Genomic DNA, 24,705 nt, shown 5'->3' with positions numbered 1-24,705 from the left:
TGGGGTGTTTGTTTTTGGTTTTTTTCTCTGTTCTAGGAATCTAGAAAATGAATGTTGGAATGTTAAAAATCGGTTACAACAGGCAAATATTAGAGAGAAATGTTGCCTTTTACTGCCACAGGATGGACTTTTTGAGCAAAGCACTAGGGACTACTTCTAAGATATCTTGCAATAATGAAGAAAAGCAGGCTTATACCAATATTAACCTTATTTTTTTCTGTACTTTGTTCTGCCCTTGTAAACTAGCTATAGTTTAAAAATTACTGATTTTTTCTACGAAAGTATAAAAGTCAGAACAGATCCTTGGATTGTATTAATTTAAATACTATAATTTGGCTGCAGCTGTCCAAGCATTTATGGACGACACAAATTAGGCACTCTGAAACTCTGTGGATAAAACCACGCTAGGTGATCACCTTAAACGTGCAAAATTCCTTACTCAGAGATTAATTTATCAGTCAGTCACGGAACTAAATGGAAAGCAACAACAAAATAATTTTAATTAGGATTTTACATGTTTAAAAGCACTGTTTGTGAAAGGACAAAGACAAATATGGAAAAAAATGCCTTATTGTAATAAAAGTTTCCTTAAAAATAAGCTATCTCCAACAGTGAGACTTGCAAAAACCAAACACAGAACAAAATTTATACCATAAGACAAGGTGAAATATGCAAAGAAGTTATTAATACTATAAAAAGAGTAAACCTTCCACTAGTCTAAATAAATATCTTAAACATATATAATATTCTTTATAAATAAATATTTGAATATTCACATTAAAAATACTCTCTGCGTAGCTGTAACTCCAAGCTACCCTCCACAGTATTTATAGTCAATCAATTATACACAAGAAATAAGGTAAGTATTTAAATATGGAAAAAAATATTTTAACAGGCTAACAAGTGAAACAGTTTGTTTCCAGGAAACAACTCTATATGAAGGAGATGTTTTAATTCGCTCCAGAAGACAAAAACTTAATACAAAGTGCACAAAAAGTGACCTGATATAACTCAGTGCAGGTGAACGCCCATATACGGATGGAATCACTGCAAAACTGGACAACTTAGTGCTAACCACACAGTATCGTTCCTTTAAAAATCTGCGCAAAGATGGTGTTTTCTCGAGCACGTGTAGCTGGGTGACATTACACAACTCATGTCTTAGCACAAGAACATTTTTGGTATTGACTCCTCTGTGAAGCATCAGCGTGTGCATACGCACAGTACAAATGCCTATTTAATACTTCTTAAGATGGCAAAGAAATGGTTCGTTAACACTACTCCTTTTTTCCAGGAGAACCTTTCAGGAATTGGGAAGGATGAGGCCTCCCTGTGGATCTAACTCCCTGCAGTAAAATCAAGCACCATGCACAGCCCCAAGTGCTGTGAGAGCAGCTTTGCTTTCCGCATCTCGGCTCAGCGAGCTCTGTGCAGCCCTCGCTGATTCTCACTCATTCCAGCCACGTTTTCCATGAGATGAACTGCCCTTTCTTTTCTGCTCTGCTAAATTCATTGGGTTTTTATTGTTGTTAATCACCTCTTAAGTGATGGAACTTTGTCTTAGCAGTTGTTTCGCTTTGTTGTTTTTTCACCTGTGCTTCCGGCACTACATTATGCACTGCTTTTCCTGTGTATTCACTTCTACAAAAATTATGAGAATCTTTGTCACCTGTTTCATTTATAACTCACTTTTCCTTAAATGGCAGATCATCTTCAGCTGCATCAAAATGGGGGGAGAGAGAGAGGTGGGATCATAGTCAAAAAATGTCACAAATACCCTTCCAAAACTGTCATTATCGATCATTTCTGAGACTGGGATGGAAAACAAAGATGCCAGTGCTTGCCTTTATGCTCATCTCTCTGCTCCAAGCTACTGAGAAGGAAAAGCTGGAGATTCCTACAGGCCAGAACTATTATGACCTGCAGTCTCTATGCTAGTTAGCCCCTGAACACCTAAATCTAAGCCCTCTTCTTCTTCCAGTATATCTGAAAGAGCGTAACTATGGCTTTGATAATTGGGATAATATGACTTCCAGTTTCCCATTCTTGATGTCCAGCCTTCTTCGTTATCCCTTTTAGATTGCCCCACACTAGAGATTTCTTCAGGTAACTCTATTTGTTTCTTATCAGTAGAATCATATAGGGTTTTCTGGACAGATAACTGATTTGTTCCACTGTCTCTAGAATTAACATTCTCTGGTTCAAGCTGACTAAAATATAGATGTATAGAGCTCAAACAAGCTCCATCATCTTCCTTAGCATCTCTCTGAGCAGTTGAAAATTCAGCAAAACTGTTATCAGAATCAACATAATGAACCGTCCTAGACTTGTTCATATTGCTTTTGACTGGCAGATTTTCAAGTAAATTGCTTTTGAGGACACACAGGTTTTCTGTCTTATTCCTCTGAACATCCTCAAAAAAATCTTCTTTCCTAAAACCTAATGAATCTTCATGCCATGTAGCAGAAAAGTCAAGTCTTGATGACTGAGGGCTGACTTCTGCCTGCTGATGAGTTGGTAAGCATGTGTTATCATCTTCATTTTTTGCAATGCTTGACTTCAGTGGCAATGTGGTAAGCCCATGCATCATGCTAGACTTGGGAGAAAACTGATTTGGGGAAGCATTTATTGGGGGTGAAGTTACAGAATCGCAGCCGTTATCATTGAAGGGAATGGCCAGTCTGGCATCTTGATTTGCTACCTGTGAGGAGGAGAAAGAGGATGTGCTATGGGCTGAAGTCTGAAAGTCTGGGAATTCCTCATATGGCTTTGCAGGTGTCAGTCTTACAGATGTAGACTTAGGCAGGCAGGAGCAGCTGGGAGCATTCAACAAGGCTGGAGGAATCACAGCTGGCACTGAATCAACAGATTCTCCATATGGAGACAAAGTTCTCACAGAAACCTTCGGAGATACTTGGAATACTTCTAAATGGGACAAATCTACCAGGGCACTTCCAGCTGTTGGACATAAAATTTCCTTCACTCTCTGTCCGTTGATGTAAACGGCATAACCAGTAACTTGCACTCCATTGGAAGATCCTTCAGCATCGATTGTAACTGGTAGCCAACTGATAAGCAAAGAATTTACTGACGGTCCAGGTTCCACTTGAACATCAAGGGGAGCATGAGGTACTCCTGCAGATGGAGTGACAAACCTAACTGTTGCTGAATTTTGCCCTGACTTCTGGGGAGGATGCCACTTCGTATCCTTAGGCCAAGCTTCAACTCTTGCTTCATACTGAGTGTTGGGTTGCAAGCTTTGGAAAGTGTACCAGTAGACACCTGGCTTTGCCATGTCACAGTCCCTTTCATTAAGGTACACAGCATGCAAATAATTGCTGCTGCTTGGCATCCAAGTCACCTCTGCTGAAGTAGGAGTGATGCTCCTAAGTTTCAAACATTCTGGAGCTATATGAAAGTCTTTTCCTACGAGGATGGTACACTGCATCTTGTCTGAATTTCCTTTCTCTGTTACGCTTTGAACTGAAATTCGGTAGGTCTTATTTTTTAAGTCTAGGTCCTTAATCACTGCTTGAGTTTCAGAACTAAATCTCACGTTCTGGCTACAGAAATTACACTCAGTATCTACAGAAATGCTGTAGTTCTGCACCTCCTCCCACACACCTAGCGCGAGTGGAGGCTCCCAGCCAATAACAACACTTTTTGCAAATTGCTTCATTAGTGTGAGATTTCTTGGATAAGGTATGGCTGCATGACTAAGAGGAATCTCTGTGTCTCCTGCCCTGTCATTAAACCCACTGACACAGATTCCTTCCTCAAGAGCATCATTTTTTCCCCCACTGTGATCACTTCTGCTGCAAAAACTCACTTCATGATCTGCACTTTGCAAGAAATCACTTGGGTCTGGAGGCGCAGTCATCATCAGGTCGTCATCTGAAACTTCTTCTATCAAATTAGAGGGGACCAACCCTCTTCTGCCATCCATCAGTTCACCCTCAAAGAAACCGTCCTCGTCCATGTCTCCAAAGATATAAACGTATTCTCCAGCAGTTAGAGGAAGCTCTATTTCAGGGTGTTTATTAGGGCCATCGTAAGGATCATAGCTATATCGAGCTAGAAATACTCTAAGCTTTGCTGGTTGTTGTCTTGAAGACTCCAGAATTAAGGAATGTTTTTCTGTTACTGAGTCTTCTATCTCACTTACAGCGTCCTCCTCTGACATATGGCAGGATCTAGGACTGTCTGGTGTGGAATCAGATTTCACGGTACTTGTTGGGGTTTCTAGGACTTTTGTTGGCTTCTCAAATGTGTCAGAACTATTTTCACTGCAACAAAGATCATTGGCATCCTCTGCATAGGTCTGTGTTGTTGTGGAAAAACATGTGACATGTGGCAGCTTGGAAATTATATGGTTGGATTTTTTTACTTTCAATTGCTCAAGTTCCTGAGATAACACATTATATTGTTCAGTTTGATTCTGATACTGATTCTTTAGCTCTCTCACCTGGGCTTGGAACTGTCGCATGACTTCTTCGTGTGCAGCTTTTACTTCTCCTTGAGCCTTCTGCAAATGCCTGACTTCCTCTTCTTTCTTCTGTAGCGCCAGCCTTGTTTCCTCATGTTCATTCTCCAGCTGTTGCTTTCTTTCTGCTATTTTTCTCATGTCTTTCAATTCATGCTCTATATTTTCCAGTTTGGCTTGAAGATGGTTTGTCTCTTGGATGGCAGAATTTCTCTCTTCTGTCACTTTTGTTAGTTTCACCTTCAGACCAGTGTTTTCAGATTGAACCTTTTCTGTCCATTCCGTCTTCCCAATGAGTTGAGAATTTTCTTTAGCAAGTCTGGCATTTTTATTCATCGCTTCCGTAAGCTGCACTTCTAGCTCTTCACATCTCTTCTGCGTTTTTGAAACTTCTTGTTCTAGGTTTTTGTGCTGCCTAAGCCTTTTATCGAGCTCTGCTCCCAAGTAGAGGTCTCTCTGCTGCTTGTTGACTTGATCTGTACTTAAAATGGTGTTTTCGTACTTCCCAGACACACTTTCTAAAAGTGATTCCCATGACTCGGAATCTTTTGTCAATGTGGTAATTTCTGTTTGTGTTTCCTTTGACAAAGATGAGCTATCTAAGCTCGAATCCATGCTTGTTGCCACTGTCTTTGTTACTAGACGGACTGGAGAAGAAACATCTTGAACACTCTTGGAGGAATTCAGAGATTCCTTTAGGCTCCTCACTGCAATCTGTCTCTGTGAGCATAACGCTTCTCTCTGAGATTTGCTCATCAAATGACTTAAGTTACTGAAGCTGAGACAGTATGAGCCCTCTTTGTCTGCAGCCAGTTTGGCCTGAAGTTCCCAAAACTTCTTCTGCAAGATTTCTATTTGCTTATCCTTCACCAGAAGAGTTCTAGCATGTTCTCTCATTTCATTAGCTCTTTGCTGAGCATACGATTTCATGCACAGTTCCATGTTGGAGCTCTGGATGGGCAGCGGTATTGGAGTATTGATCACCTTGAGATTGGTTTCATGTAGTTGCCGGGATCTTTCTTCCAGTTGCTTGGTAATGACCGCTAGCTCGGCGTTCTTCTGCTTGAGCCTCTTCACCTGCTCCCGCACTTCTGGGAAACTTCTCTTCCTCAGAAGGCAGTTCTTGTTTTGAAGGTCACTGCATCTCTTCTCCAAGTCCTTCAGGGCGCTCTGGAGGTGGGTGTTCTCCTCCACCAGCTCCCTATACCTGCTGTCGAGCCGCCAATCCTGCTGCTGCCCCGCTCTCTGAACGCTCCCCTCTCCCACCGGCCCCGGGGTGCCCGGCTTCCCTTCAGGTGGGGAGTCCAGGCACTGCAGCACCAGGTCTTCCCCCACAGCCTCTGGCAGAAACTCCATGCTGTCCCCTTCCTCCTGGAGGGGGGCATCTTTGAAACCCTTGGGGATCATCCACTGCCCCACTGTGGGGCTGTCACTCTCCTCGAGCACTGCCTGGATTTGACCTAGTTCCTCCTCCTGCACCAACCGAGCCTTGACCCGGCTGCCATCCCTGGCGAGAGCCCGGCTCCCTTCGCCCTCCGGGCTGCAGGCCGTGATGAGGCTCTCCCAGGAGCAGGGCCGGGGGGTCCTGCTGCCCAGGAGGCTGCGGGGGCTGCGGCCGGCGGCCCGCGCCGCGCGGGGCGAGGCGGGCGCGTCGCCGTCGAAGCGCTCCAGGATGTACTTGGTGAAGAGGCTGCGCTCCAGCTGCAGCTCGTTCTGCAGCTGGCGGATGCGCGCGGCCTGCTCGCCGTCCGTGTCCCAGCGCAGCTTGCTCAGCACGTCCTGCAGGCGCCCGCGGGCCTCGCCGCCGCCGCGGGCCTCGCCGCCGCCGCGCCGCACCAGCTCCTCGGCGAGCTGCCGCTGCAGCTCCCGCGCCTGGCGCACGGCGGCGTCGCGCTCCCGCCGCAGCAGCTCCTGCGCCTCGCGCAGCTCCGCCTCCTTCCAGCGCAGCAGCTGCCGGATCTCGGCCGCCCGCTGCCGCTGGCTCAGCTCGCGCAGCCGCTGCAGCTCCCGCGCCTGCTGCTGCTCCCACTTGGAGCGCAGGCGCTCGGCCAGGCGCCGCTGCTCCCGCGCCGCCGCCTCCTTCAGCTCGCGGGCCTCGGCGGCGAAGCGGCGGCGCAGCTCGTGCGAGCGCAGCCGCTCGCCCTCCAGCTCGGCCCGCAGCGCCTCCAGCTCGGCCCGCCGGCGCTCGTCGTGCGGCGCCGGGCTGCCCGCCGGCTGCGCCGCGCCCCGCCGGGGCGAGGGCCGCCCGCCGCCCGCCGCGCCGCCGCCCGCGCCCTCCCGCGTCATGGCGCCGCCAACGGCCGCGCGGGCCGCCGCCAACGGCCGCGCGGGCCGCCGCCCCCGCCGCCCCCCGCGCTCCCGCCGACCCGTTGTCTTTCATTCTCCCGCCGCCCGCAAGGCCCCGCAGCGCGCGGTGTCCCGCGCTCGGCCGCGTTCCCCGGGCCGCTTCCCGGCGCTGCGGGGAGGGCGGCGGGAGCCTCGCGGCCACCAGGGTTGTGTGGCGGGAGCGGGACGCCGCGTTGGCGAGCAGGGAATCCGGCACATCCCTGGTGTTTCGTGGGCTTGGGGTTTCCCTGCTGGAGGGGAACCTGCTGCAGTTAAACTTCCCATAAGCAGGAAATGCTGCAGCCAAAACGTGTCCGCACTGCTGAGAGTCCATGTGGCGATGGGCATGACACACCGAACGTGGGGAAGAAAACGAGTTCATACTAGGTATGCGCACGACAAAACAAAGAACTGTCGTGATACATAAGTCATTGCTTTGAAATGTTTGTAATTAGAGATCTGAGAAACTGAAGACACAAGGAAACCCAAATAAAAGTTTTAATTTGTAGGGAAATGCATGGAAATACAGACTGGGCAAGTCTTAGTGAAAATCAGTTAATTTTGTCTTCACCTAAAACATCTTTAACAGTTCCCACTGAAAGGCATATAATGGTTTAAGATACGAATTATTATTTTTTTTTTTGTCTTGGCTGTTCCTGAAGATGAACTTCACCCTTTGGATTGCAGGTAGGTTCTTGCGGTGTGTTTTGAATGACTTACAATCGCTCTGAACTCTGTCCGTATTTTACAAATCGGGCTATTTAAGGAGTCCTGAAAGGAAGAAATGCCCTGTCGGACCAGAACAGGCCTGGCAGACCCAGTACTGCGTATCTGTCCGATCCCAGACATAGTGAAACAGTATGTGAAATATTCCCAGTTCTTTGTAAACTTCTCAAACACCTTGCTATAACAAAGGATTTCAACGTTAAGTGGCAATTTGTGAACACAGCTACACTCAACAATGATTTCTTAAGAACTGGTTGGGCTATTGTTAGTTATAGTGTGGGTGGTATTTTTTCTTGTCAAAGGAAATGCGGATTATCTTAGTAATTATCTGAGATATTTTTGACACTCCTCTACAAGCTGTAAAAATCATGGATTTAATTTATAGATAGCAAATTCAGATTGCCCTGTGCTGTTTTGTGTATGGAACTTCTGTGTCTTGGTGCAAGTACAGGCCTAAACAAGTACATTTTGAGGGAGGAAAAGAAAAAGAGATATTCAGATAATAAAGGCTTATGGAGGTAGTGGAAAAGTATGCAGTCAGGTAAATAGGAGACAAGGATAAGAATAGAGTTTTGGCAAATGAAGAAATCCAGATAATATCTGAGCAGTTTACTTTTTTCAATTTTGTAGACATCTGGAAGAAAAGTCACAGGAGCTGTCCAAGCTACCATGGTATCAGATCTAGGTATTTCTAAATTTCAGTCATGTAATTTCAACTAGCCCTTTAATTAGACGTCAGGGTTGTTGAGTGTGTAGTGCCAGCATCGCTCCTGAGCAGCGCGTCACGAAGCCGCGCGGCCCCTCGGCAGCATCTCCTTGGTTGTGCCTTGTGCCTGCCCAGCACATGGGCAGCTTCTCTGGCCGCCAGCTCACATGGTTGGATCTGCTCTGCTGGGCTCTTGTGCTTCTTTCATTTAACCTGAATTTTCCTTGAGTGAAATGGATGCAATAATCTTTAAATATGTAATAGAATAAAACTATTGTAATACTAACTATATTATCATCTTCAAAGACTATTTTAAACTGTTCATTAGAAGTAGGTGAGCACTTGCTTCCTATGGACACTGTATAGCTTGCTTCATTATTAATTGTCGATTTGAGTTTCTGGATCAGAAAGCACTGTATTAATATTGATTATCAAATAGCTACTCAATAATAAAACAGAGTGTATTAGAACTCGTGTTCTTTGGGATTTGCTGCATTCTTACAAGTTTTTGAAAGCCTCTTGCACTAGGCCCATCCACCTTTCCAGGTGCAGATGAGTCAGTAAAGCTCACTTTGAAGCTTAGACATTTCCAGGTGCTAAAAGCAGCTTCTTCATGCATCCATCTGCCAGGTACGAAATCAGCTGAGGACGTATCAACTGATGCAAGGGCTGGGGAGAGGGGAAGCAAGGCCGGAGACACGAGCAGAGATGTGGGATGCTTCGTGGGCAGAGCAGTCAGCAGCGGTAATTAAACACCGAGGTCTCGTGCCAAGTTGGATGTGTCCTGCAGGTCATCAGGTGTCACTCGCATCCCCTGCTATTTCTGTCAGCCCGGTGCAGATGTCCCGGACATCCTTGGGCAGCTGAAGCGACACCAGACACCGATGCTGGGCACCGAAGGGCTCTGGCTGCCACCTTGACGCTAACGGTGGTGGCGGCCAGCGAGGGAGGATGGGGCTGGGGCGCAGCCTCAGCGGGAGCTCGGGGGAAGAGCGGAAAGGCCCGTGGGGAACTGCAGCCTCCATCAATCCCCACGGGGCAGTCGTGTCCCCCCGCAGCCTCCCGGCCCGCGCGGGACGCGGGATGGGTGCGATGCGGGATCACCGCGGCGCGGGCCGGGGCGCAGCCGCGTCCCCTGGGCCTGGGGCTCCCTGCCGTGTCCCCGCTCGCGGCGAGGAGCCCCGCGCTTGGGCGCCCCGGGGCGCGTCTGCTACCGGGGGCTGCCCGGGGTCTCCCCTGCCCGGCTCGGGACGCCCCGCCGGGCGCGGGGACCGGGGCGGGCGCGGCGCAGGGGCCGCGGGGCGCGGAGGGGCCGCCCCCGCCGCCGCGGCAGGAAGCGGCGCGCGGAGCGCCCTGCCCGCCGCCGCCATGCATTGTGGGGCGGCAGCAGCAGAGCCAAGATGGCGGCCAGCAGGAGGCTGATGAAGGTAACAGGCAGCCCCGCGCCGCGCGCGGGCCCGCGGGCACCTGGCGGCGGCGGCGCCGGCCTCGGGCGCCCACTGCGGGCCCGGAGAGGGGCGGCGGCGGCTCCCCGGCCCCGGCGGAGCCCCCCGCGCCCGGCCCCGGCGGAGCCCCCCGCGCCGCAGCCGGCGGAGCGGCCGCAGCCGGCGCTAGGCCGCGGCCGGGAGGGCGCCGCCGCCGCGCCCGGGCCCGGCGGGGCCGCGGGGGGCCCGGGCCCCGGTTCCTCCGCACCCACCGGGGCTCGGCGGAGGGTTGGGGGGCGCCGCGGGGCGCCGCCGCCGCCCCCTCGCTCGGGGGGCTCCCGCGGTGACTAAGCAAAGAGGAAGGGCCGCGCCGGGGGAAGCGCCGCTGTCCCCGCCGGGGCTCTGCGGCGGGACGGGGCGGCCGCCGCCGCGGCCCCGTTACCGGCAGGGCCCCCCCTCCCGCGGCGGCCCGCGCGTGACGAGCGGGGAGGAGGTTATCGCGGTGAAACATGGACCTGGGGTCACAAGTTTCCTCCACGCCCGGCGCCGCGGCGGCCCCGTCCCCGCGCTCGGCCCTTCCCTGCTCCCCCGGCCCCTTTTCAAACGTGAACTCGGCTCCGGGTGTCCGCTCCTGGGGAAGCGCACCTATAATTTATGTTAAAATACGGTTTGGGCTGGAGCCCTTGTCCTCCTCATTGTTTCCTTTGGGAACGAGATGCTGCTGGAGAGGAGAGCGATCACCGTGGTGCCCAAAGTGTGCGAGTTATTTTATGTGCGAGTCTATTATTACCGTTTAATGTCGCAGACTCAGTGCTCCGGGTTTGCCTGGGACGCACGCGCTTAGTGGCATAAAATTTAGTCATCTGTAAAATTCGATGGCTGTAGCCTATGGTATGTGCATGTAAAGTGCTTATAACATAAATCAGTGAACTTCACAGGCTGGTGCGGTGGGAAGCCCCCTCACTGCCCGGCAGCCTCTTAACCTTATTGGGAATCCTGGCCCCAGCGGGTGCCACGCAGCCGTGCACTAGCATTTGACAGGTGTATAGGTGCTTCTGGTAAGGTTGTTCATTACATGTTACTCGTGTTACATTTACAACTGGCTTCAGGCGTGTGGACCCCTATTAGCGATGGGGTTTCACTGGGGTACGTAGGTAGCAGCTTTGAAGTTAAGTTTCTTTAATTGTACAGATAGATAGTTAAACATTATGTCTTAATCAATTTACAAGAGTAGTTCAACTTGGTTTTTCTAAGGCTAGTTTTGTTGTTTTAAATGTGTGTTTCATTAGAAACTAAAATGTTAATACTAGAATATATTGTATGCAGAGTCATTCATATGTTTTTAAAATCATGAGGGGTAAGCATTTAACTGTGCCAAAGGATCTTGATGAGACAGCATTCATTTTTTATCTCCTTCTCCATTTAGCTTTTATTATTATTGTTATTATTTTGTCATAGCTTTAATGTCATATCATCAACATATCTGTTGCTTCGTATTCAAATAAGGTTGCCCTTTGTTTCAGGTAACAAACTACCATTTAGGTTATCTTTTTGTATGCCCTGCTTTTCTGCTTCCTTTGGAAAGTTCATTAATTCTTCTAAAGCACATCACTAATATTCTGGAAATGGAAGAATGTATTTATAAATGCTTATATTAACAGCTTAAAATATAATGTTTAAAATCTAGAAGATGAGAAATTAGCCTTAATACTTGTGGTACCTTTTCCCCTCCTCAGCTCATGCTCTATTTTTAAAATGTTACAATTAGTGCTGCGATCTTTTAATGAAATATCATTAATATTTTGGCATCCTGAGCTGTTTCGTTTTTAGGAAACTAGTGTGGTAACTACTTTTCAGAGGGAGGGGTGTAGGAGGGAAGGAGACCTTGATAACTTCCCTCTTAACGTTTTTACTTTCATTTTTGTTGTCTTACGTTAGCGGATGATGACCTTTTTTTAAGCAAACTGGACAGCTGTGAGGTGCCGCACGGCGTGACTTGTAGAGGCTGCTAAACGAGCAGCTACGAGGCCTCCTTTGCGGAGCAGAGCCGAGCCAACGTGCTCCGAGTTTGCCATTCATCTCGGTAGGAACAGCCTAGAACCGGAGTCCTGATGATGCAACCCGGATTCCTGCAGCAAGATCTTTTACAGCCTTGTAGGTCCTAACTCAGACGTGTATCAACCCCTTACCGTTATCACAGCTCTAGAGGAAAATTCACCAGGCATTTGGGAGTCTCTCACTACTGGAGTTTTTTACAACAGAAGAGTCTGATGCATCTTTCCCAGGGTTATAGAATGATTAGTGATTAAAGGAAGTGGAGCTTTTTGTTTGTTTTGTCGCATGAGTATTGAAATAATTTAGGATAAGTATTAACTGTCTTGTCTTTGAGACAAATGTTAAGTTTAATAAATGAGGATATATTTTGATCCCTTTGTATGTCACATAAGGAAAATAGGTTTTTTTTTTTTTTTTTTAAGTTTTGTGCATGTTTTGAAGTACTGGAATTCTTCTCTGGGCACGTGTCATGGAGCTTATTTGTATTAATTACATTGGCACCGAGAAGCTGGATGTAGTAAGTTCATAATAACATGCTGCCTGCCTAGGAGTGCTTGCTTCCAGTAGAAAATTGTTTCCATCCCACAAATGGGAGCGGATATCCCTCTCAGATTGTGCAAGATATCTATATCCTACAACATTCGAGGTGGGATTTTGATTTATGAGCCACCATTACACCAAAAGAGCCACAGTTGTCAGATCTCAACTCCTCATGAAATGTGAGAGGTGGGAATAAAGCTGTCTTTGTCAAGGACATGTTGTTAGGGACAATGTCTTAGGGAAAAACAGGTCAAGACAAAGGTTTGATTTTATTTAGGAAAGTAGAGGAACCTTCTCCCTTGAGGGAGTTATTTTGCCATAACTGCTTCCTGACCGTTTCTTCTCAAACACCTACAATCTCCGGACAGGTATGACTGAGAACACAGATCTCCAGAAGTGCCAGGAGACTTGATGAAATTCATTTCATCGTCACCACCTACCAGTGTAAAGCAAGCAGTTTCCACTTCAGTTGCACTGAAAAGCCAAAAATGACATGTGGAGCAGCAGAGGGTAGCTGAGAGTAGTAATACATGGTGCTTGCCAATTCCCTTTATTAACCTAGCAAAAATCTGCTGGGTATTGAGCTGTGGTTTGAATATGTGTTTGTATAAGTGCTGCTCAAGATGAGTGTCGCGTCCCATGTTTGGGGCTACTTCCTTCTCTGCTGATCCTCAGGGCGATCAAACCGAGTTTCTCTTTCTTTTCTTGTGAGTGTTAAAAAGTGTCCTCAGTATTACGAACAGAAAATAGATTTAAAGAGTAAACAGCTCCTCGTGGATGAAATGCAGTATATAGATACTTACTTTAATCTTAACTGTTTTCCTTCTGCTTTCATAATTGCATAGTTAAACATTTATGCAACTGTTGAACTCCGTGATAAAATGCAAGCCCAAAGCCACACCCAGGAGGCTCTGGTAGATGGCAGGGACGTGCCCCGAGCGTCGCCCTCGTACCCGGCAGCGCCGTCCCGCGTACGTGAGCCCACGACTGCTCCCACATCCGCAACGTAACTCCCGATTCCACAGCGATCCGAACGTGGGTTCTTAGTAATGTGGGAAATGGGAATTTCACCTGGTTTTGAGTAGTATGTGGTTGTCCTTATATAGAAGTGACAATACAGTGTGACTCATTTTCTCCTTTTAAAACTCAGAATTTAGAATAGATTTTTTAAAAAATCAAAGTTTTAAGAAAAAAATCTTGAGTAAAGATCAAATGGAGATACTTTGCCAAAAAGGAGAATTACTCAGCAAATAAAAGGCATGTAGATTTGCAGGATTGTAATGTCTCAGTGGAAACTTAGTAATAGCTCTTACAAGAGCTATAATCAATCTAGGAATGTTTACATTCTTCTTTTTTTTTTTCTTTTTTTTTGTTAACATTTCTCTCTAGTGTATGAGATTCAGAACTGAAATTGGGCAGCTTTCTAGCACTGTCTTGGGGCCTATTTAACTTGTCACATTTCTCCTAGGGGACGTGTTTGTAAACAGGTAAACATAGACTGTAAACAGTAGATAGCCTCAGTTCAGAGTTATTTCTATAGACATTTTCATTGTGCATTTAATAGCATTTGGGGCTTAATGCAGAATTTTACTGTAATTGATATGAGCTCTTATGGTTATTTCCATAATTCTTGGATTAAGCTCTTGCAAGTACTTATCTTCACTTTTTTTTTTTCATATGTAGCTTGTAGCCTTTTTTTAGATAAGTATCAGAATTTGAATGATGTATGGGCTAAGCAGTTTCAGGATTGTGTCCAAAGTCAGCTTTTTGTAGCGTTGTGTGAAATGTCATAAATGCACAGGAACTGGGAATTCTAGGAATGATTGGAAAATCAGAGAAACCATGGATTTAGTTACAATTGTAATGGCTGAAATGCCTTTTGAAATATTTATTATATTTTAAGATGATGCCATTTACTTTTTAATTTCAAACATTAATTTTTTTTTGCTATGAATAGGACAAATTATTACCCAGTATTCTAAGTCAAAATTGTAAGTGCTTATTGATTATATGAGAGAAAGATGACGTGTATTTTTATTACTCCTTCAATGCTCTACTTAAAGATCAGAAAATACATCCGAAACGATGTCCTCTCTATTTTGTGTGTTGTGGGTAACACTTTATCTGAACATGGCCAAACTACAAATGCCGTGTTCCCGAGAGAGCCCCATGAAATAGGGAGAAATTTTGATTTTATTAGTGGGAAAAACAGTGCAGTGAGGTCACGTGCGAGGTTGATAACAGAGCAGGGAATGAAATATTGACTGAAATTCTTACTTCAGCATTGTAACCATTAGTTAGACTCCTTCAGTGCTCCTCTAATTACGTTACTTAACAAAATTAAGGAGTGGAGGACAAGAATAGGAACTAATCTATTTACTGCCTGCCTGGGCTCTGAAGATTTATTTTAAAATAAATATCTGCACCACATCCCTTTAGCTTAATAAGTAATTTTTGTCCCTTAGACTTGCTCGGGCCCACGCTAGATGCGGACTAACCTCTAATCTCGGCGCTGTTTGAAGGTATCCAGCACCCCCGTCACTCCCGTAGCGCGTTCAAGTGGTGGTTTTAGCTTCACCCACCTCACCAGGACTGGGGCAGTGGAAGCAAATGGTGCCCCAAGGGCTGTGCTGGGGGAAGAGCTGCCCCTCTGCGCCCATCCGTTGCTTTCCCCTTGGCAGCTCCTGCAGCAGGGCCCGGGAGGAGGCAGGGAACGTGGTCACGATGCGCTGCAGTAGTTGCCGCTTTTTGGTTTTGAAAGCAAATTCTCGCGTAGGCTCCACGCGTCATTTTAAATGGGGAGAAGGCTCGAGCTAGCTTTCTGCCTGCTGCCTAATGCAGTGTCTTCTGGACTCTTTAATTCCCCTTTGTGTGTCATGAGCTTCAGGGAAACAAGGGAGCAATTTGTATATTTATTTGAAGTTTTCTTTAGTTTTAGTTTGCGATGGTTCCTGCGCTGGATTGTTGCATTTCTTAATGGCAGCATCGCTGTGCGCAAAGCAGTATTTTAGTACGAATTTGCTTTCTGAAATGTAAATGTTCAGTTTTCTAGTAACATGAAGCCACATTTTACTAATTTATTTTATTAATTTAATAATATGCCTGAGTTACAGACCTGTAATCCACCCTTTATCTGTGTGTGCTGAATTTTTGTCTGGACCAGGAACTGTGTAATACTGGCATCTGAATATGCAATGAAAGCTACTTCGTGGGCGTTGGATCCCCGCTGAGACACTATAGCGGCTTTTCTGCAGTACGTGTAATATGTTTTTAACACAGGGACTAGAAAATATCTAAAATTGTGAGTTTTCCTCGTTTTAGAAGGAAGGCACTGGTAATACGTGTTTATTCGTGCTTCAATGTGTGCTGGTTAATCTAGTTTTTATTCTTATTATTTTCTATTTAGTGTGGAATGGAATTTTTTCTTTTATCCCCTCTAGAGTCCTGCTTTGCTAGGACTTAAAAGCTCTGTATGTGTGAAATCAGGCCCCTCGAAAGGCAGGTTTGACAGAGTCATGATCTCGGCTCTGTCTAGGTTTGTGTCAGGCTCTTGCTGAGCTGATGCTCTGCACTGAGCATCCAAAGCCAGATGTTACGTGTGTGTTTTTAGTTTCAGTGCTTGTAAGTGAGGTCCTATTTTTATGATAAATAAGGTTACCGACTGGATGGGTTGAAGTGTCCTGCTGTGGGAATGAGCCTTGTCCCGCCTGCACGGCGCGGGTGGCTGGGAGCTCAGCCTCTGATGCCAGCCTGACGTGTCATTTTTCTTTTTCCTTCCTGTGCCTGTGGAAATCTCAGGTTCCCTTGGGATCTCACATTTTTGCATGAACCTAGGATTAAGCGAGAGACTACTGAAAGTATTAAAACATTCCCAGTGAGGTGTGGAAAGGTTTAATCTATGATAAACATAAAACAGTTTCAGCAAAACTCTGTAACACTAGAGCACCTGTACCAGAGAAACTGTCTTTTCTTTTTCCAGTATATATTGCTTTTACTTGTAGCTGGTGATTTTACCATAATAATGTGAAGTGCAATTTTGCAAGCACAGTTGCACCCACCCGTGGAACATTGTGCTGGTGGAGGGCACCACTAGTGCTCATCAGCAACCCTTTTCCTGGTGTGAGTGGACACACCGGCGTGGGCCTCGCTTCAGAAAGCACTGGGCAAGTTTTACACTTCACCGTGGGTGAATTTGAATTTACGTTAAACACAGGGTTCTTAAATAAAGAGCAAAGGACTGTTGTTAGGAAAAGAAGTGGAGCTTCAGGTGCTGCTTTTTGGTCTCATGATTTCAGGGTGATAGACTTGGAAAAGCACTTGCTACAGTTTGCTTATACATTCTTTTAAGTATTAAAATAGGCTTTATATTTTTTGGTGATTTCTGGATCACTGAATGATCAAAAATGGTTTGACTGGTGGTTTCTGGATAGAAATGTTTTGTTTACTTCATACAAGTAGTTTCTTTATTCCAGAGGGTTACAGCTGTAAAGAGAGGTATGCTTATAATACTATTAGCTCTGAGGGAGGAAGCAGAGGGATGCATCTGCTTGAGTTACTGATCTAATAAGACTGTTTTGGCTTAGATTAGTAATTTTCTGTTTTTGCATTGATTTAAGTTGATTATGCAGGAATTTGTTAGTTTTCAGTTGACATAATAGATCTGTTCAGTGACTTTATCAGTGTGTTTGAATAAACAATGTAGTACAAATAAATCCTCTAAACCACTAATTTGCACATGTGGAGAAGTCCTATGATGAGCTTTATGTCTGTGTTTCACAGAATTATCAAGATCTGTTACCAAAGACACTGATTTGAATACCAGATCTAAGATGATTTTAACACAATAGAAGTAGAAATACTTATCTATAATCTTATGAATAAGGTATTTTGATATCATTGTGGCATATCAATAACAACATTGTCTTAATATCCTGCCTCAGTTAATTTTACTTCTCGCTTTTTTTTTTTAATTGTGTGTGTTGCAACTCCTGAAACCACAAGTTGTTTAATGTTGAAGAAACCTGCGATGACCTCTCCAAGCATTTTGATAAATAAATATGAACATAATGCCCACAATTGTCATTAATTTCCACTTACGGCTTTGTTTGCTTTGCAGGAGCTTGAAGAAATCCGCAAATGTGGAATGAAAAACTTCCGTAATATCCAGGTTGATGAAGCTAATTTATTGACCTGGCAAGGGCTTATTGTTCCTGTGAGTACAGACTACTGCTTATTCTAATGAGCTTTACAATGAAATGGAGATCATTTGTATCATAAATCCCCAGTTTACTAGTATCTAATATCACTACTAGGTGATATTAGGTAATCTTTACATCCTGACAAGTAATTGTTTGTATTATGAAGCTGACACTCAGTTACAGCTGTCTGCAAATGCCAGTTGTTTATAAATACAGCGTAAGTTTCTATAGAGGGTACTGAGGCACCTTAAAGCTCTCCAGGATCTCCTGCTCTGGGCAGTGAAGTGCAGTCGTGCACGGGATCCTTGGTGTCTTTAGACTTCCTTGTATAATCTTGGGTAAATATCGTAATCTTCCTGTCTCATTGCATTTGGGAGTCTTGTGTGTTTTGCCTTATCAAAATCCGATAATGTTCCTGGGTATCTCTTGTAAGTAGTGTGAAGCAAAACCTGTAGGCAACTGGAAGGGGCTCTAGACTTCCCTGCTTGTGGTGCAGAATTGTGTCTGCGGGCGGCCAGGCTGCGGCCTCAGGATGCCCCAAGGTGCTGGAGAGGGAAAGCGAGTCCAGTTTGTTATTCATTGCACCACGCTAAAGCTGCCAGATATGTGTCGACGTAGGAAAATGCTCCACGTATGAAATACTATGTTTACTTCTTAATAGATTTTTCTTTCTAATTGACTAGATTTATTTCAAGGACAAAATTCAACATTGGAAAAAATGTTGGATGGAAGGAAAAGGTTTGGATTTTCCGAACTGAACTCTGTGAAGCAGGTCTCTTTAGTAAGGCATGAATTAATGCTACAACTTTTTAAGATAATGTTTAATGGAAGTAGATATCCTTCCCTATTTGAGTGACACGGTGCTTAAAGGAAGAATCTGGTCAGTTGGTTTCCTGGCTGAAGCCACTGGGATTTTCACCTCTCTTTTCACATGTCCTGTGCTCACTTCACTGCCTGACCTTCCTCTAAATCTGTGGCATGGAAGTTATGCTAGTAGGTCACCTGCTTTTTCTTGGGTAGTGCCTTGAGGGAGACCTATGTAAACGTGTCTTTTTGTACAGCTTTGAAGCACTGACTCGACAGTGCCTCTGCTTTGCTGTTTGAAGACAAATCCTGAGCAAATCCTCATCATGCAGGCTCCACTGAGGTATTTGCTAGGCCTCTGAACTTGAAATGCCATAGACCAGCAGATTGAGTTTACTCTGCTGACTTAGAGTTGTTCAAGTAACGGCTTTGAGTGCTTTGAGGCTGCTCTTGCAAACAAAGGGAGCAGAATTTGACACTAAAATTTGACACAGCTGATACATGATACCCTTTATAGGCCACTCTGAGATTTATGGTTTGTGTGTAGCAGTTTACTGCTGTCATACTACTTTGTAGTGGTGTAAGGCAGGTAAAACTAACAAGCTTTCTGAAAAGGAAAATGCCCCAATACTTAGCTATTCTTGTTAAAATTAGTGGTGTACAAGTAGGCACCTATTTTTAACAAAGTTTCAGCTCTCCAGAGTTTGTGGTTAGTGTTTGCAGAGGTTCAGGACATCATGAGTGTTACAAATAGCACTGCAGTGCTTCATACCTACCTACATATACTTCATACCTACCTTTGGATTTATACTATGCCATGTTACAAGGGCATAAATTAAGCCTTAAATTCACTCTCAGTGTAGTTAAGAGGGATTTTTTTTTCATGAAATCTTTATTTATTGTGGTATTTAAGAAGGTTAACTGATGTACCTGTTTGAAGAGTAATATGGTTTACTATTTTGAGGATACACTATAAATGATATTTCCTTTCTTAGCTTATTCTTTTAGCTATTGCACTGCTAGAGTTGATTTTAAACTGGCAGATACAAGCTGATTTTTTTATGCTGAGTTCTTGCTTTTAAAACATTGCATGTTGTGTCCATTTTCAAAAATATTATTGTTAAGGATTTGATGAGAAATTACTCTTATTTTAGTAGATCAATTCCTGATTATTAAACTCTGTAACTGTGAGTTATTTTGGCCAGCCTTTTAATGAAAGTTTCAGGGATAGGATGGCTAATATTTTTGGTAATGCACATACAAAATTATTTTGAAAGATACCATTTTAAATGTTGCTCTCCTTGTTGTAGGTAGCGTATATCTTGTCCTTCAGAGCAATGCTTATTTTTTAAGCATAAGAATTTGCTCAGTTGAAAGACAATTTGGAGCTAGTTTGTCATTTCATGTGTGGTTGCCATACAGCTTGCTTTCCTGGTCTAAACTGTGGAATAAAGTAGTTTGTGTTCTGCAGTTTGAAATCAAACAAATGATGTATCTTTTAAACACCAAAACAAGACTCTCTGCTCCAGGCTTCTTGTCCTCATTGTGCTGTTCTGAAAATTTCATCTCACTTTAAATCCACTTGTTATAGACAGGCTTTTGCACAGTGGAAATACTCTGGGTAAACACAAATCGAATGTTGTTTGTGTTTCTGTATTTGTAATTCTGACTTTTGTAATTTGTACAGAATTTGTAATTCTGCAATTCTGACACCTTTTCAGTGTCAGAGTAAATACAACAAAAATAATTGGAAACTAATTGCTTGAATATGCTCTTTTTCTTCCATTGAAATGATGAGCAATGCATTAGCAGCATTTTAAATTAAATTCATTGTTGAACAGTACTGAAGAACTGCCCTGACTGAAAGAACTGAGCAGAACGCATACATTTTTTCAGCCAGATCCATTCCCTTATCAATTCACTGAACATCTTCACAAGTTAGAGCATGTGATGGAGGTAAGAACAAGTAAGCAGTGAGAGAAGAAGGCAGCAGCTGCTTAACTTGTCAGCGCCACCAAAAAGTTTAAGAAAATACTTGCAAATTCCTAGAATTGCTTGGATGAGGAGTGATTTTTTCTTTTTTTTAATCCACTTTTCCCTTTAGCTGCAAAATTTGCGTAGCATTATTTAGAAACATCCAAGCAAACTTTTCCCTCTGAAACTAAAATGTGAAATTATTTATTGAATCACATTTCAATAGAATTCCCCTGCCTCCCATATTGATGAACTCTTCCAGCTTACAAAATGGCTTTGATTGCAGGCAGTAGTCTGGTGATGAAGACAGTGTGTGATTATAGTTTGTGCATACTGGAAACTCTCATCCTTTAATTTTTGTTCCCTACTTCAAGTTTTTGGAAAGGCTTCATGCCATACTTACTGTTTTCAGTGCAAAATGATGTTCTTATAAACTTTAGAAGTAGCAATAGTTTATTTTTCTTCTAGCTTTCTTTTACAGTTACAGCCAAGCATTTAAAGCAATATTGATAGCCAAACGGGTTTCCTAAATGAGATGCTGGGCATCACTTTTTCCTCATGTTTCACCATGAAGAATTACTTTGCTTGCTTCACAGTCCTCTCATCATATTCCTTCAAAAGTGATCTGATAAGAGCTGGTGCTAAAACTGCATACAAATTCAGCATGTTCTCATCAGCAGATGCAGTGAATATCTATCTTTAGTACAAATGACTGCTCAGCAATTTTTTCTGCAGTCAGCTAGAGCAAAAAGGTTCTCGGAACATGTGGGGTAATCTGACAAATCAAGTTGTTTTTCGGTTCGTACCACCATGTTGTGAGGCACAAAATAACTAGATTTAGAGATACCAATTTTCTTTGTCACGTCGGCAAGTGTTAGAATGCTTTTGGAATATGCAGTTAGGAATTAAAATCATTATTAGAAAGGACTCTGAGTCTGGAGTAAATGGGATCGGGCACTTTCTTAGCAGTGAAAATGTCGGCCGACGTTCGGAACGACGGCAGGGGGAACGCAGAGACTGTAGGAGCTTTATTGCCTCTCCGTTAGCAAACTGGTCGTGATGTCTCCTGACACACAGACGTGATAATCTGTGTTGGGGAAAAGGATCTTAACAAGGTCATTTGAGAGATTGAAGTCTGTGGCGAGTGTTTTTTTAAATTGTATCCATTGGAATGTGCCAAATCTGAGGTGTTCTGTGTTCTTGCTGCAGGACAATCCTCCATATGACAAAGGAGCCTTCAGAATCGAAATCAACTTTCCAGCAGAATATCCATTCAAACCTCCGAAGATTACATTTAAAACAAAGATCTATCACCCTAATATTGATGAAAAGGGGCAGGTCTGTCTGCCAGTAATTAGTGCTGAAAACTGGAAGCCAGCAACCAAAACTGACCAAGGTAGGACTCCATGTGGAGAAAGAACTTGATATTGAGAAACGTTGTATTTTGTGTTTGGAGCTAATAGCAGGTGCAGCTGGTCATCTGTCCTACTATGTAGTTTAAGGTTTGCATCATGAATCACACGTTTTGAGCACAGGGCGCAGCTCTTATGATCCAGTGACAAAACTGGGTTCTGAGGTAGTGACACTCGCTCTTGGCATCTGCTGTGGTGACATTTCTGCTTCCAGGAAACCCCAAAGCTCTTAATGACTGAAGAGTTTAAGGCAGTGTGCTTGGTGTGTTAAAGGAGAAGAAAAACATAATTTCTGGTTCTTATAATGGGGTGTATTTTGTGTTTCTTTTAAATCAGTGATTTATAAACCAGAGGTGTTCAGTACCTTTCTGATTGTTTGGAAGAGAGAGTCTTAAACCTCAAGGCTTATTGGTTTTTATAATCTGTTCAATGTGGCGTAGCAAACTCAACATCTGGTTTGGAGTATCTGGGGAATCATAAATAAAAACCCAAATCATAACATAATTTAACTTTTGGTTCTTAGAAGATGGCTGCATTGGAGCTTACAATGTGCCGTATCTTTGGATAAGATTTTAAATATTTTAAAGAAAAATATTTCATTGGATGCTTGGGCAGATTGAGAATGTTCTTAATAGTTTTTTATTGTGTTCTTCAGTTAATATTTGTGTTGAAAATTTCATGTTTTCTAGAGGATGCAAGTAATTAGATATTAAATGTTTATTGTAATTATTGCAAGAATGTCCGCTATTTTTTAATGCAGGTTTTTTTTTAATATTGTGAATACAAATTAGCAGAGTTTAGTCCAGTGTGAAAGCTGGAGTGGCATTGAAGAGTCTTGATCTGCAAGAGAAAATGCATCCTTCTTCCAGACCCCTCTTTAAGGTTTTTTTGTTTGTTCAGCTGAGTTGTGTTCCCGACAGTGAACCATACTGTACTTAGGATTTCTTTACTGTGTACTAATAAAACTCATTACAGTTTGCATGATCTTCTTGCTCCAGAGACAAAATAAGAAAATTCCTTTAGTTGCTTGGGAAAAGAGCAAGTGGCTGAATGTAAAGAGTAGGGGCGAGGCAAAATGAGCCTTCTAAACTCAGAATAGGTGAGCGAGTGTCTTGTCTTTGGGGTTAGTTTGTCTCAAATTATACTGGAGACAGACCCTTGGGAGAAAAGAAATTAGAGTAACGTGTAGAAGGTTTCTATTATAAACACATCGTTGTGCTCGCGTTTGTGTTTCCTTCTGCAGCTGGGGGAAGGCAGGAGGGCCCCACAGCGCGGGCCGGCCCCGGCTGCGGCTCCTGAGGCCGTTCTGTGCACGTGGGGAATAGTCAGTTCTCACTGAGGAGCAGCAAAATCCTCTGAGAGGGCAGAAAAGCTGTTTTAAGATCAGAACTTGGAACAAATCCTGGGTACCAAGATATTGTGGAACTTACACCCGAGCTGCTTCGCAGTCTCTCGTCTGTCTGTTTTTTCCTGTTTTTTTCAAGAAGTTGTCTCACTTTCTGATGTTGTTACTTCATGTTTGCAGAAAGCTACAACAAAATGCTAACAGCCTCTTCCTCTCTCTCCAAAACTCCTTTGCACTGAAAAATAATCTTCAGTTCATTTGCCTCCTAGGCCTTTGTAGTGCACTGTGGTCTGTACTGAGGTTGATTTAGTTTTCAAACGTCTCTTTTCTCGTTGTCAGTCACAGTTTTTGGCCAACTAAAGCTTGACGTGCTGCTAGAGCTTGTTTATGCAATGTCTTGGGCCGCTCCTTAGAGACCCTACATCTATAGAGATGTATTTAAGTACGGTTTATTTCTCTTATTATTGAGGCATTTTGCTTGCATCTTGATTTTGAAGTTTAACCGTGTCAGTCTCTGACGATGTTTATACTTTCTTTGACAGTAATCCAGTCCCTCATAGCACTGGTGAATGATCCCCAGCCCGAACACCCCCTTCGGGCTGACCTAGCTGAAGAATACTCTAAGGACCGTAAAAAATTCTGTAAGAATGCTGAAGAGTTTACAAAGAAATATGGTGAAAAGCGACCAGTGGACTAAAATCTGACACAGTTGATGTCAGCAACGTATGATAGAAGATCGGAGCAGTGCATTTGAGACACCCCGTAAAGCAGGACTCTATGGAAAATTGACAAGTGCCACCTCTCGGTGTTAACTTGTGGCTGTTACTAACTTTCTACAGTTTTCTTAATCAAAAGTGGGCTAGGTAACCTGTAAAGAAAGGATTAAAAATTTAAGATGTTCTAGTTCTGCTTTCTTTGTTTAAAAATCACTGCTTCAATATACTTTAAAGTATGCTGTTTTCTTTTTCTTGTCAGAATTTATCAAAAATATCTTAGACTTATATTCTGCCCTTAAATTGAGAAGGTTATGGCTGTCATTTCTTATTTCTCCTTTGCAGTTCCCACTATCTTGAGTTCATTTAATTCTTCATTGAATTTTTTCCCCTCCCCAAACTGATGTCTTAGAGAAATTATCCCAGTTCTGGCAGAAAATGATTGAGTGTTTGGCAGTTTTGTTTACTTTTCTCTTTTAATGTTGCACTGTGCTTTGTGGGACTTGCATTGCAAGCTCCCCTTAACTTCAGTTTGTAACATAATAAACAAAAACAGATGAACCCCACAAAAAACAATCAGAAATAATGTCCAGGTCTTATGTAAATCTGGCTGATGTTACCACAATAATGTTTATTAAACGGGGAAACCCAAGATTTTGTGTGCGTGATTGAATTAAAATACGGCTTATGTCCTGCTTTTGGAAAACCTTGGGGAAAAAAATCCATAGCAAGTGATAGTGGAATGTGATTGTGAACTTCCTTCACTCCTGTTTTTCGTACATGTGCAGAGTAGCTAGGAAAAATTGCACAGAACATCATTGCAACCAAGTTATAAGAGTTTCAGAAAATGGGGACCAAGAGGTGTCAAAGTAATAAACTGGTCTTGGAGTTTAAAAAAAAAAAAAGTATCTTTTGGAAATGACCATTTTAAACTTAAATCCTAGATCCGACAGCACCGTCAGTCCCCAGAGTGTTTTTCCACCAGAGTGATCTGCAACAC

The 24,705-nt window shown here is 43.9% G+C and overlaps 2 protein-coding genes across 2 annotated transcripts; one reads left to right on the top strand and one right to left on the bottom strand.

Annotated features, from left to right (window-relative positions):
* Positions 1 to 1,959: 1,959 nt before the first annotated feature.
* LOC148593090 (peripheral-type benzodiazepine receptor-associated protein 1-like) lies at positions 1,960 to 6,769 on the bottom strand. The gene is made up of 3 exons (XM_088532263.1): positions 6,107 to 6,769; positions 2,498 to 6,043; positions 1,960 to 1,986 (listed from the first exon to the last, which is right to left on the bottom strand). Exons 1-3 carry the CDS (start codon positions 6,767 to 6,769, stop codon positions 1,960 to 1,962), a joined length of 4,236 nt encoding a protein of 1,411 aa, XP_088388389.1.
* Positions 6,770 to 9,569: 2,800 nt separating this feature from the next.
* On the top strand, positions 9,570 to 24,357 carry UBE2L3 (ubiquitin conjugating enzyme E2 L3). Its single transcript, XM_088532332.1, has 4 exons — positions 9,570 to 9,667; positions 17,376 to 17,471; positions 21,445 to 21,631; positions 23,535 to 24,357. Exons 1-4 carry the CDS (start codon positions 9,641 to 9,643, stop codon positions 23,687 to 23,689), a joined length of 465 nt encoding a protein of 154 aa, XP_088388458.1. The 5' UTR covers positions 9,570 to 9,640; the 3' UTR covers positions 23,690 to 24,357.
* Positions 24,358 to 24,705: the final 348 nt, after the last annotated feature.

The sequence above is a fragment of the Tinamus guttatus genome, unplaced genomic scaffold, assembly GCF_059628265.1.
Source record: "Tinamus guttatus ecotype Peru unplaced genomic scaffold, ASM5962826v1 Tinamus_guttatus_pri_ptg000459l, whole genome shotgun sequence".
In the NCBI taxonomy this organism is placed as follows: domain Eukaryota; kingdom Metazoa; phylum Chordata; class Aves; order Tinamiformes; family Tinamidae; genus Tinamus; species Tinamus guttatus.
Note: the sequence above shows the minus strand (reverse complement) of the source record. Positions and strands in the feature narration are given on the sequence as shown.

Coding starts and splice junctions, on each gene's coding strand:
- LOC148593090 (XM_088532263.1), bottom strand. CDS start 6,769: ATGACGCGGGAGGGCGCGGGCGGCGGCGCGGCGGGCGGCGGGCGGCCC. Junction 6,044..6,106: donor CCTCGCCCCGCGCGGCGCGG/GCCGCCGGCCGC, acceptor TGCTCCTGGGAG/AGCCTCATCACGGCCTGCAG. Junction 1,987..2,497: donor CAACTCATCAGCAGGCAGAA/GTCAGCCCTCAG, acceptor ACGCTCTTTCAG/ATATACTGGAAGAAGAAGAG.
- UBE2L3 (XM_088532332.1), top strand. CDS start 9,641: ATGGCGGCCAGCAGGAGGCTGATGAAG. Junction 9,668..17,375: donor CCAGCAGGAGGCTGATGAAG/GTAACAGGCAGC, acceptor TTTGCTTTGCAG/GAGCTTGAAGAAATCCGCAA. Junction 21,632..23,534: donor AGCAACCAAAACTGACCAAG/GTAGGACTCCAT, acceptor TTTCTTTGACAG/TAATCCAGTCCCTCATAGCA.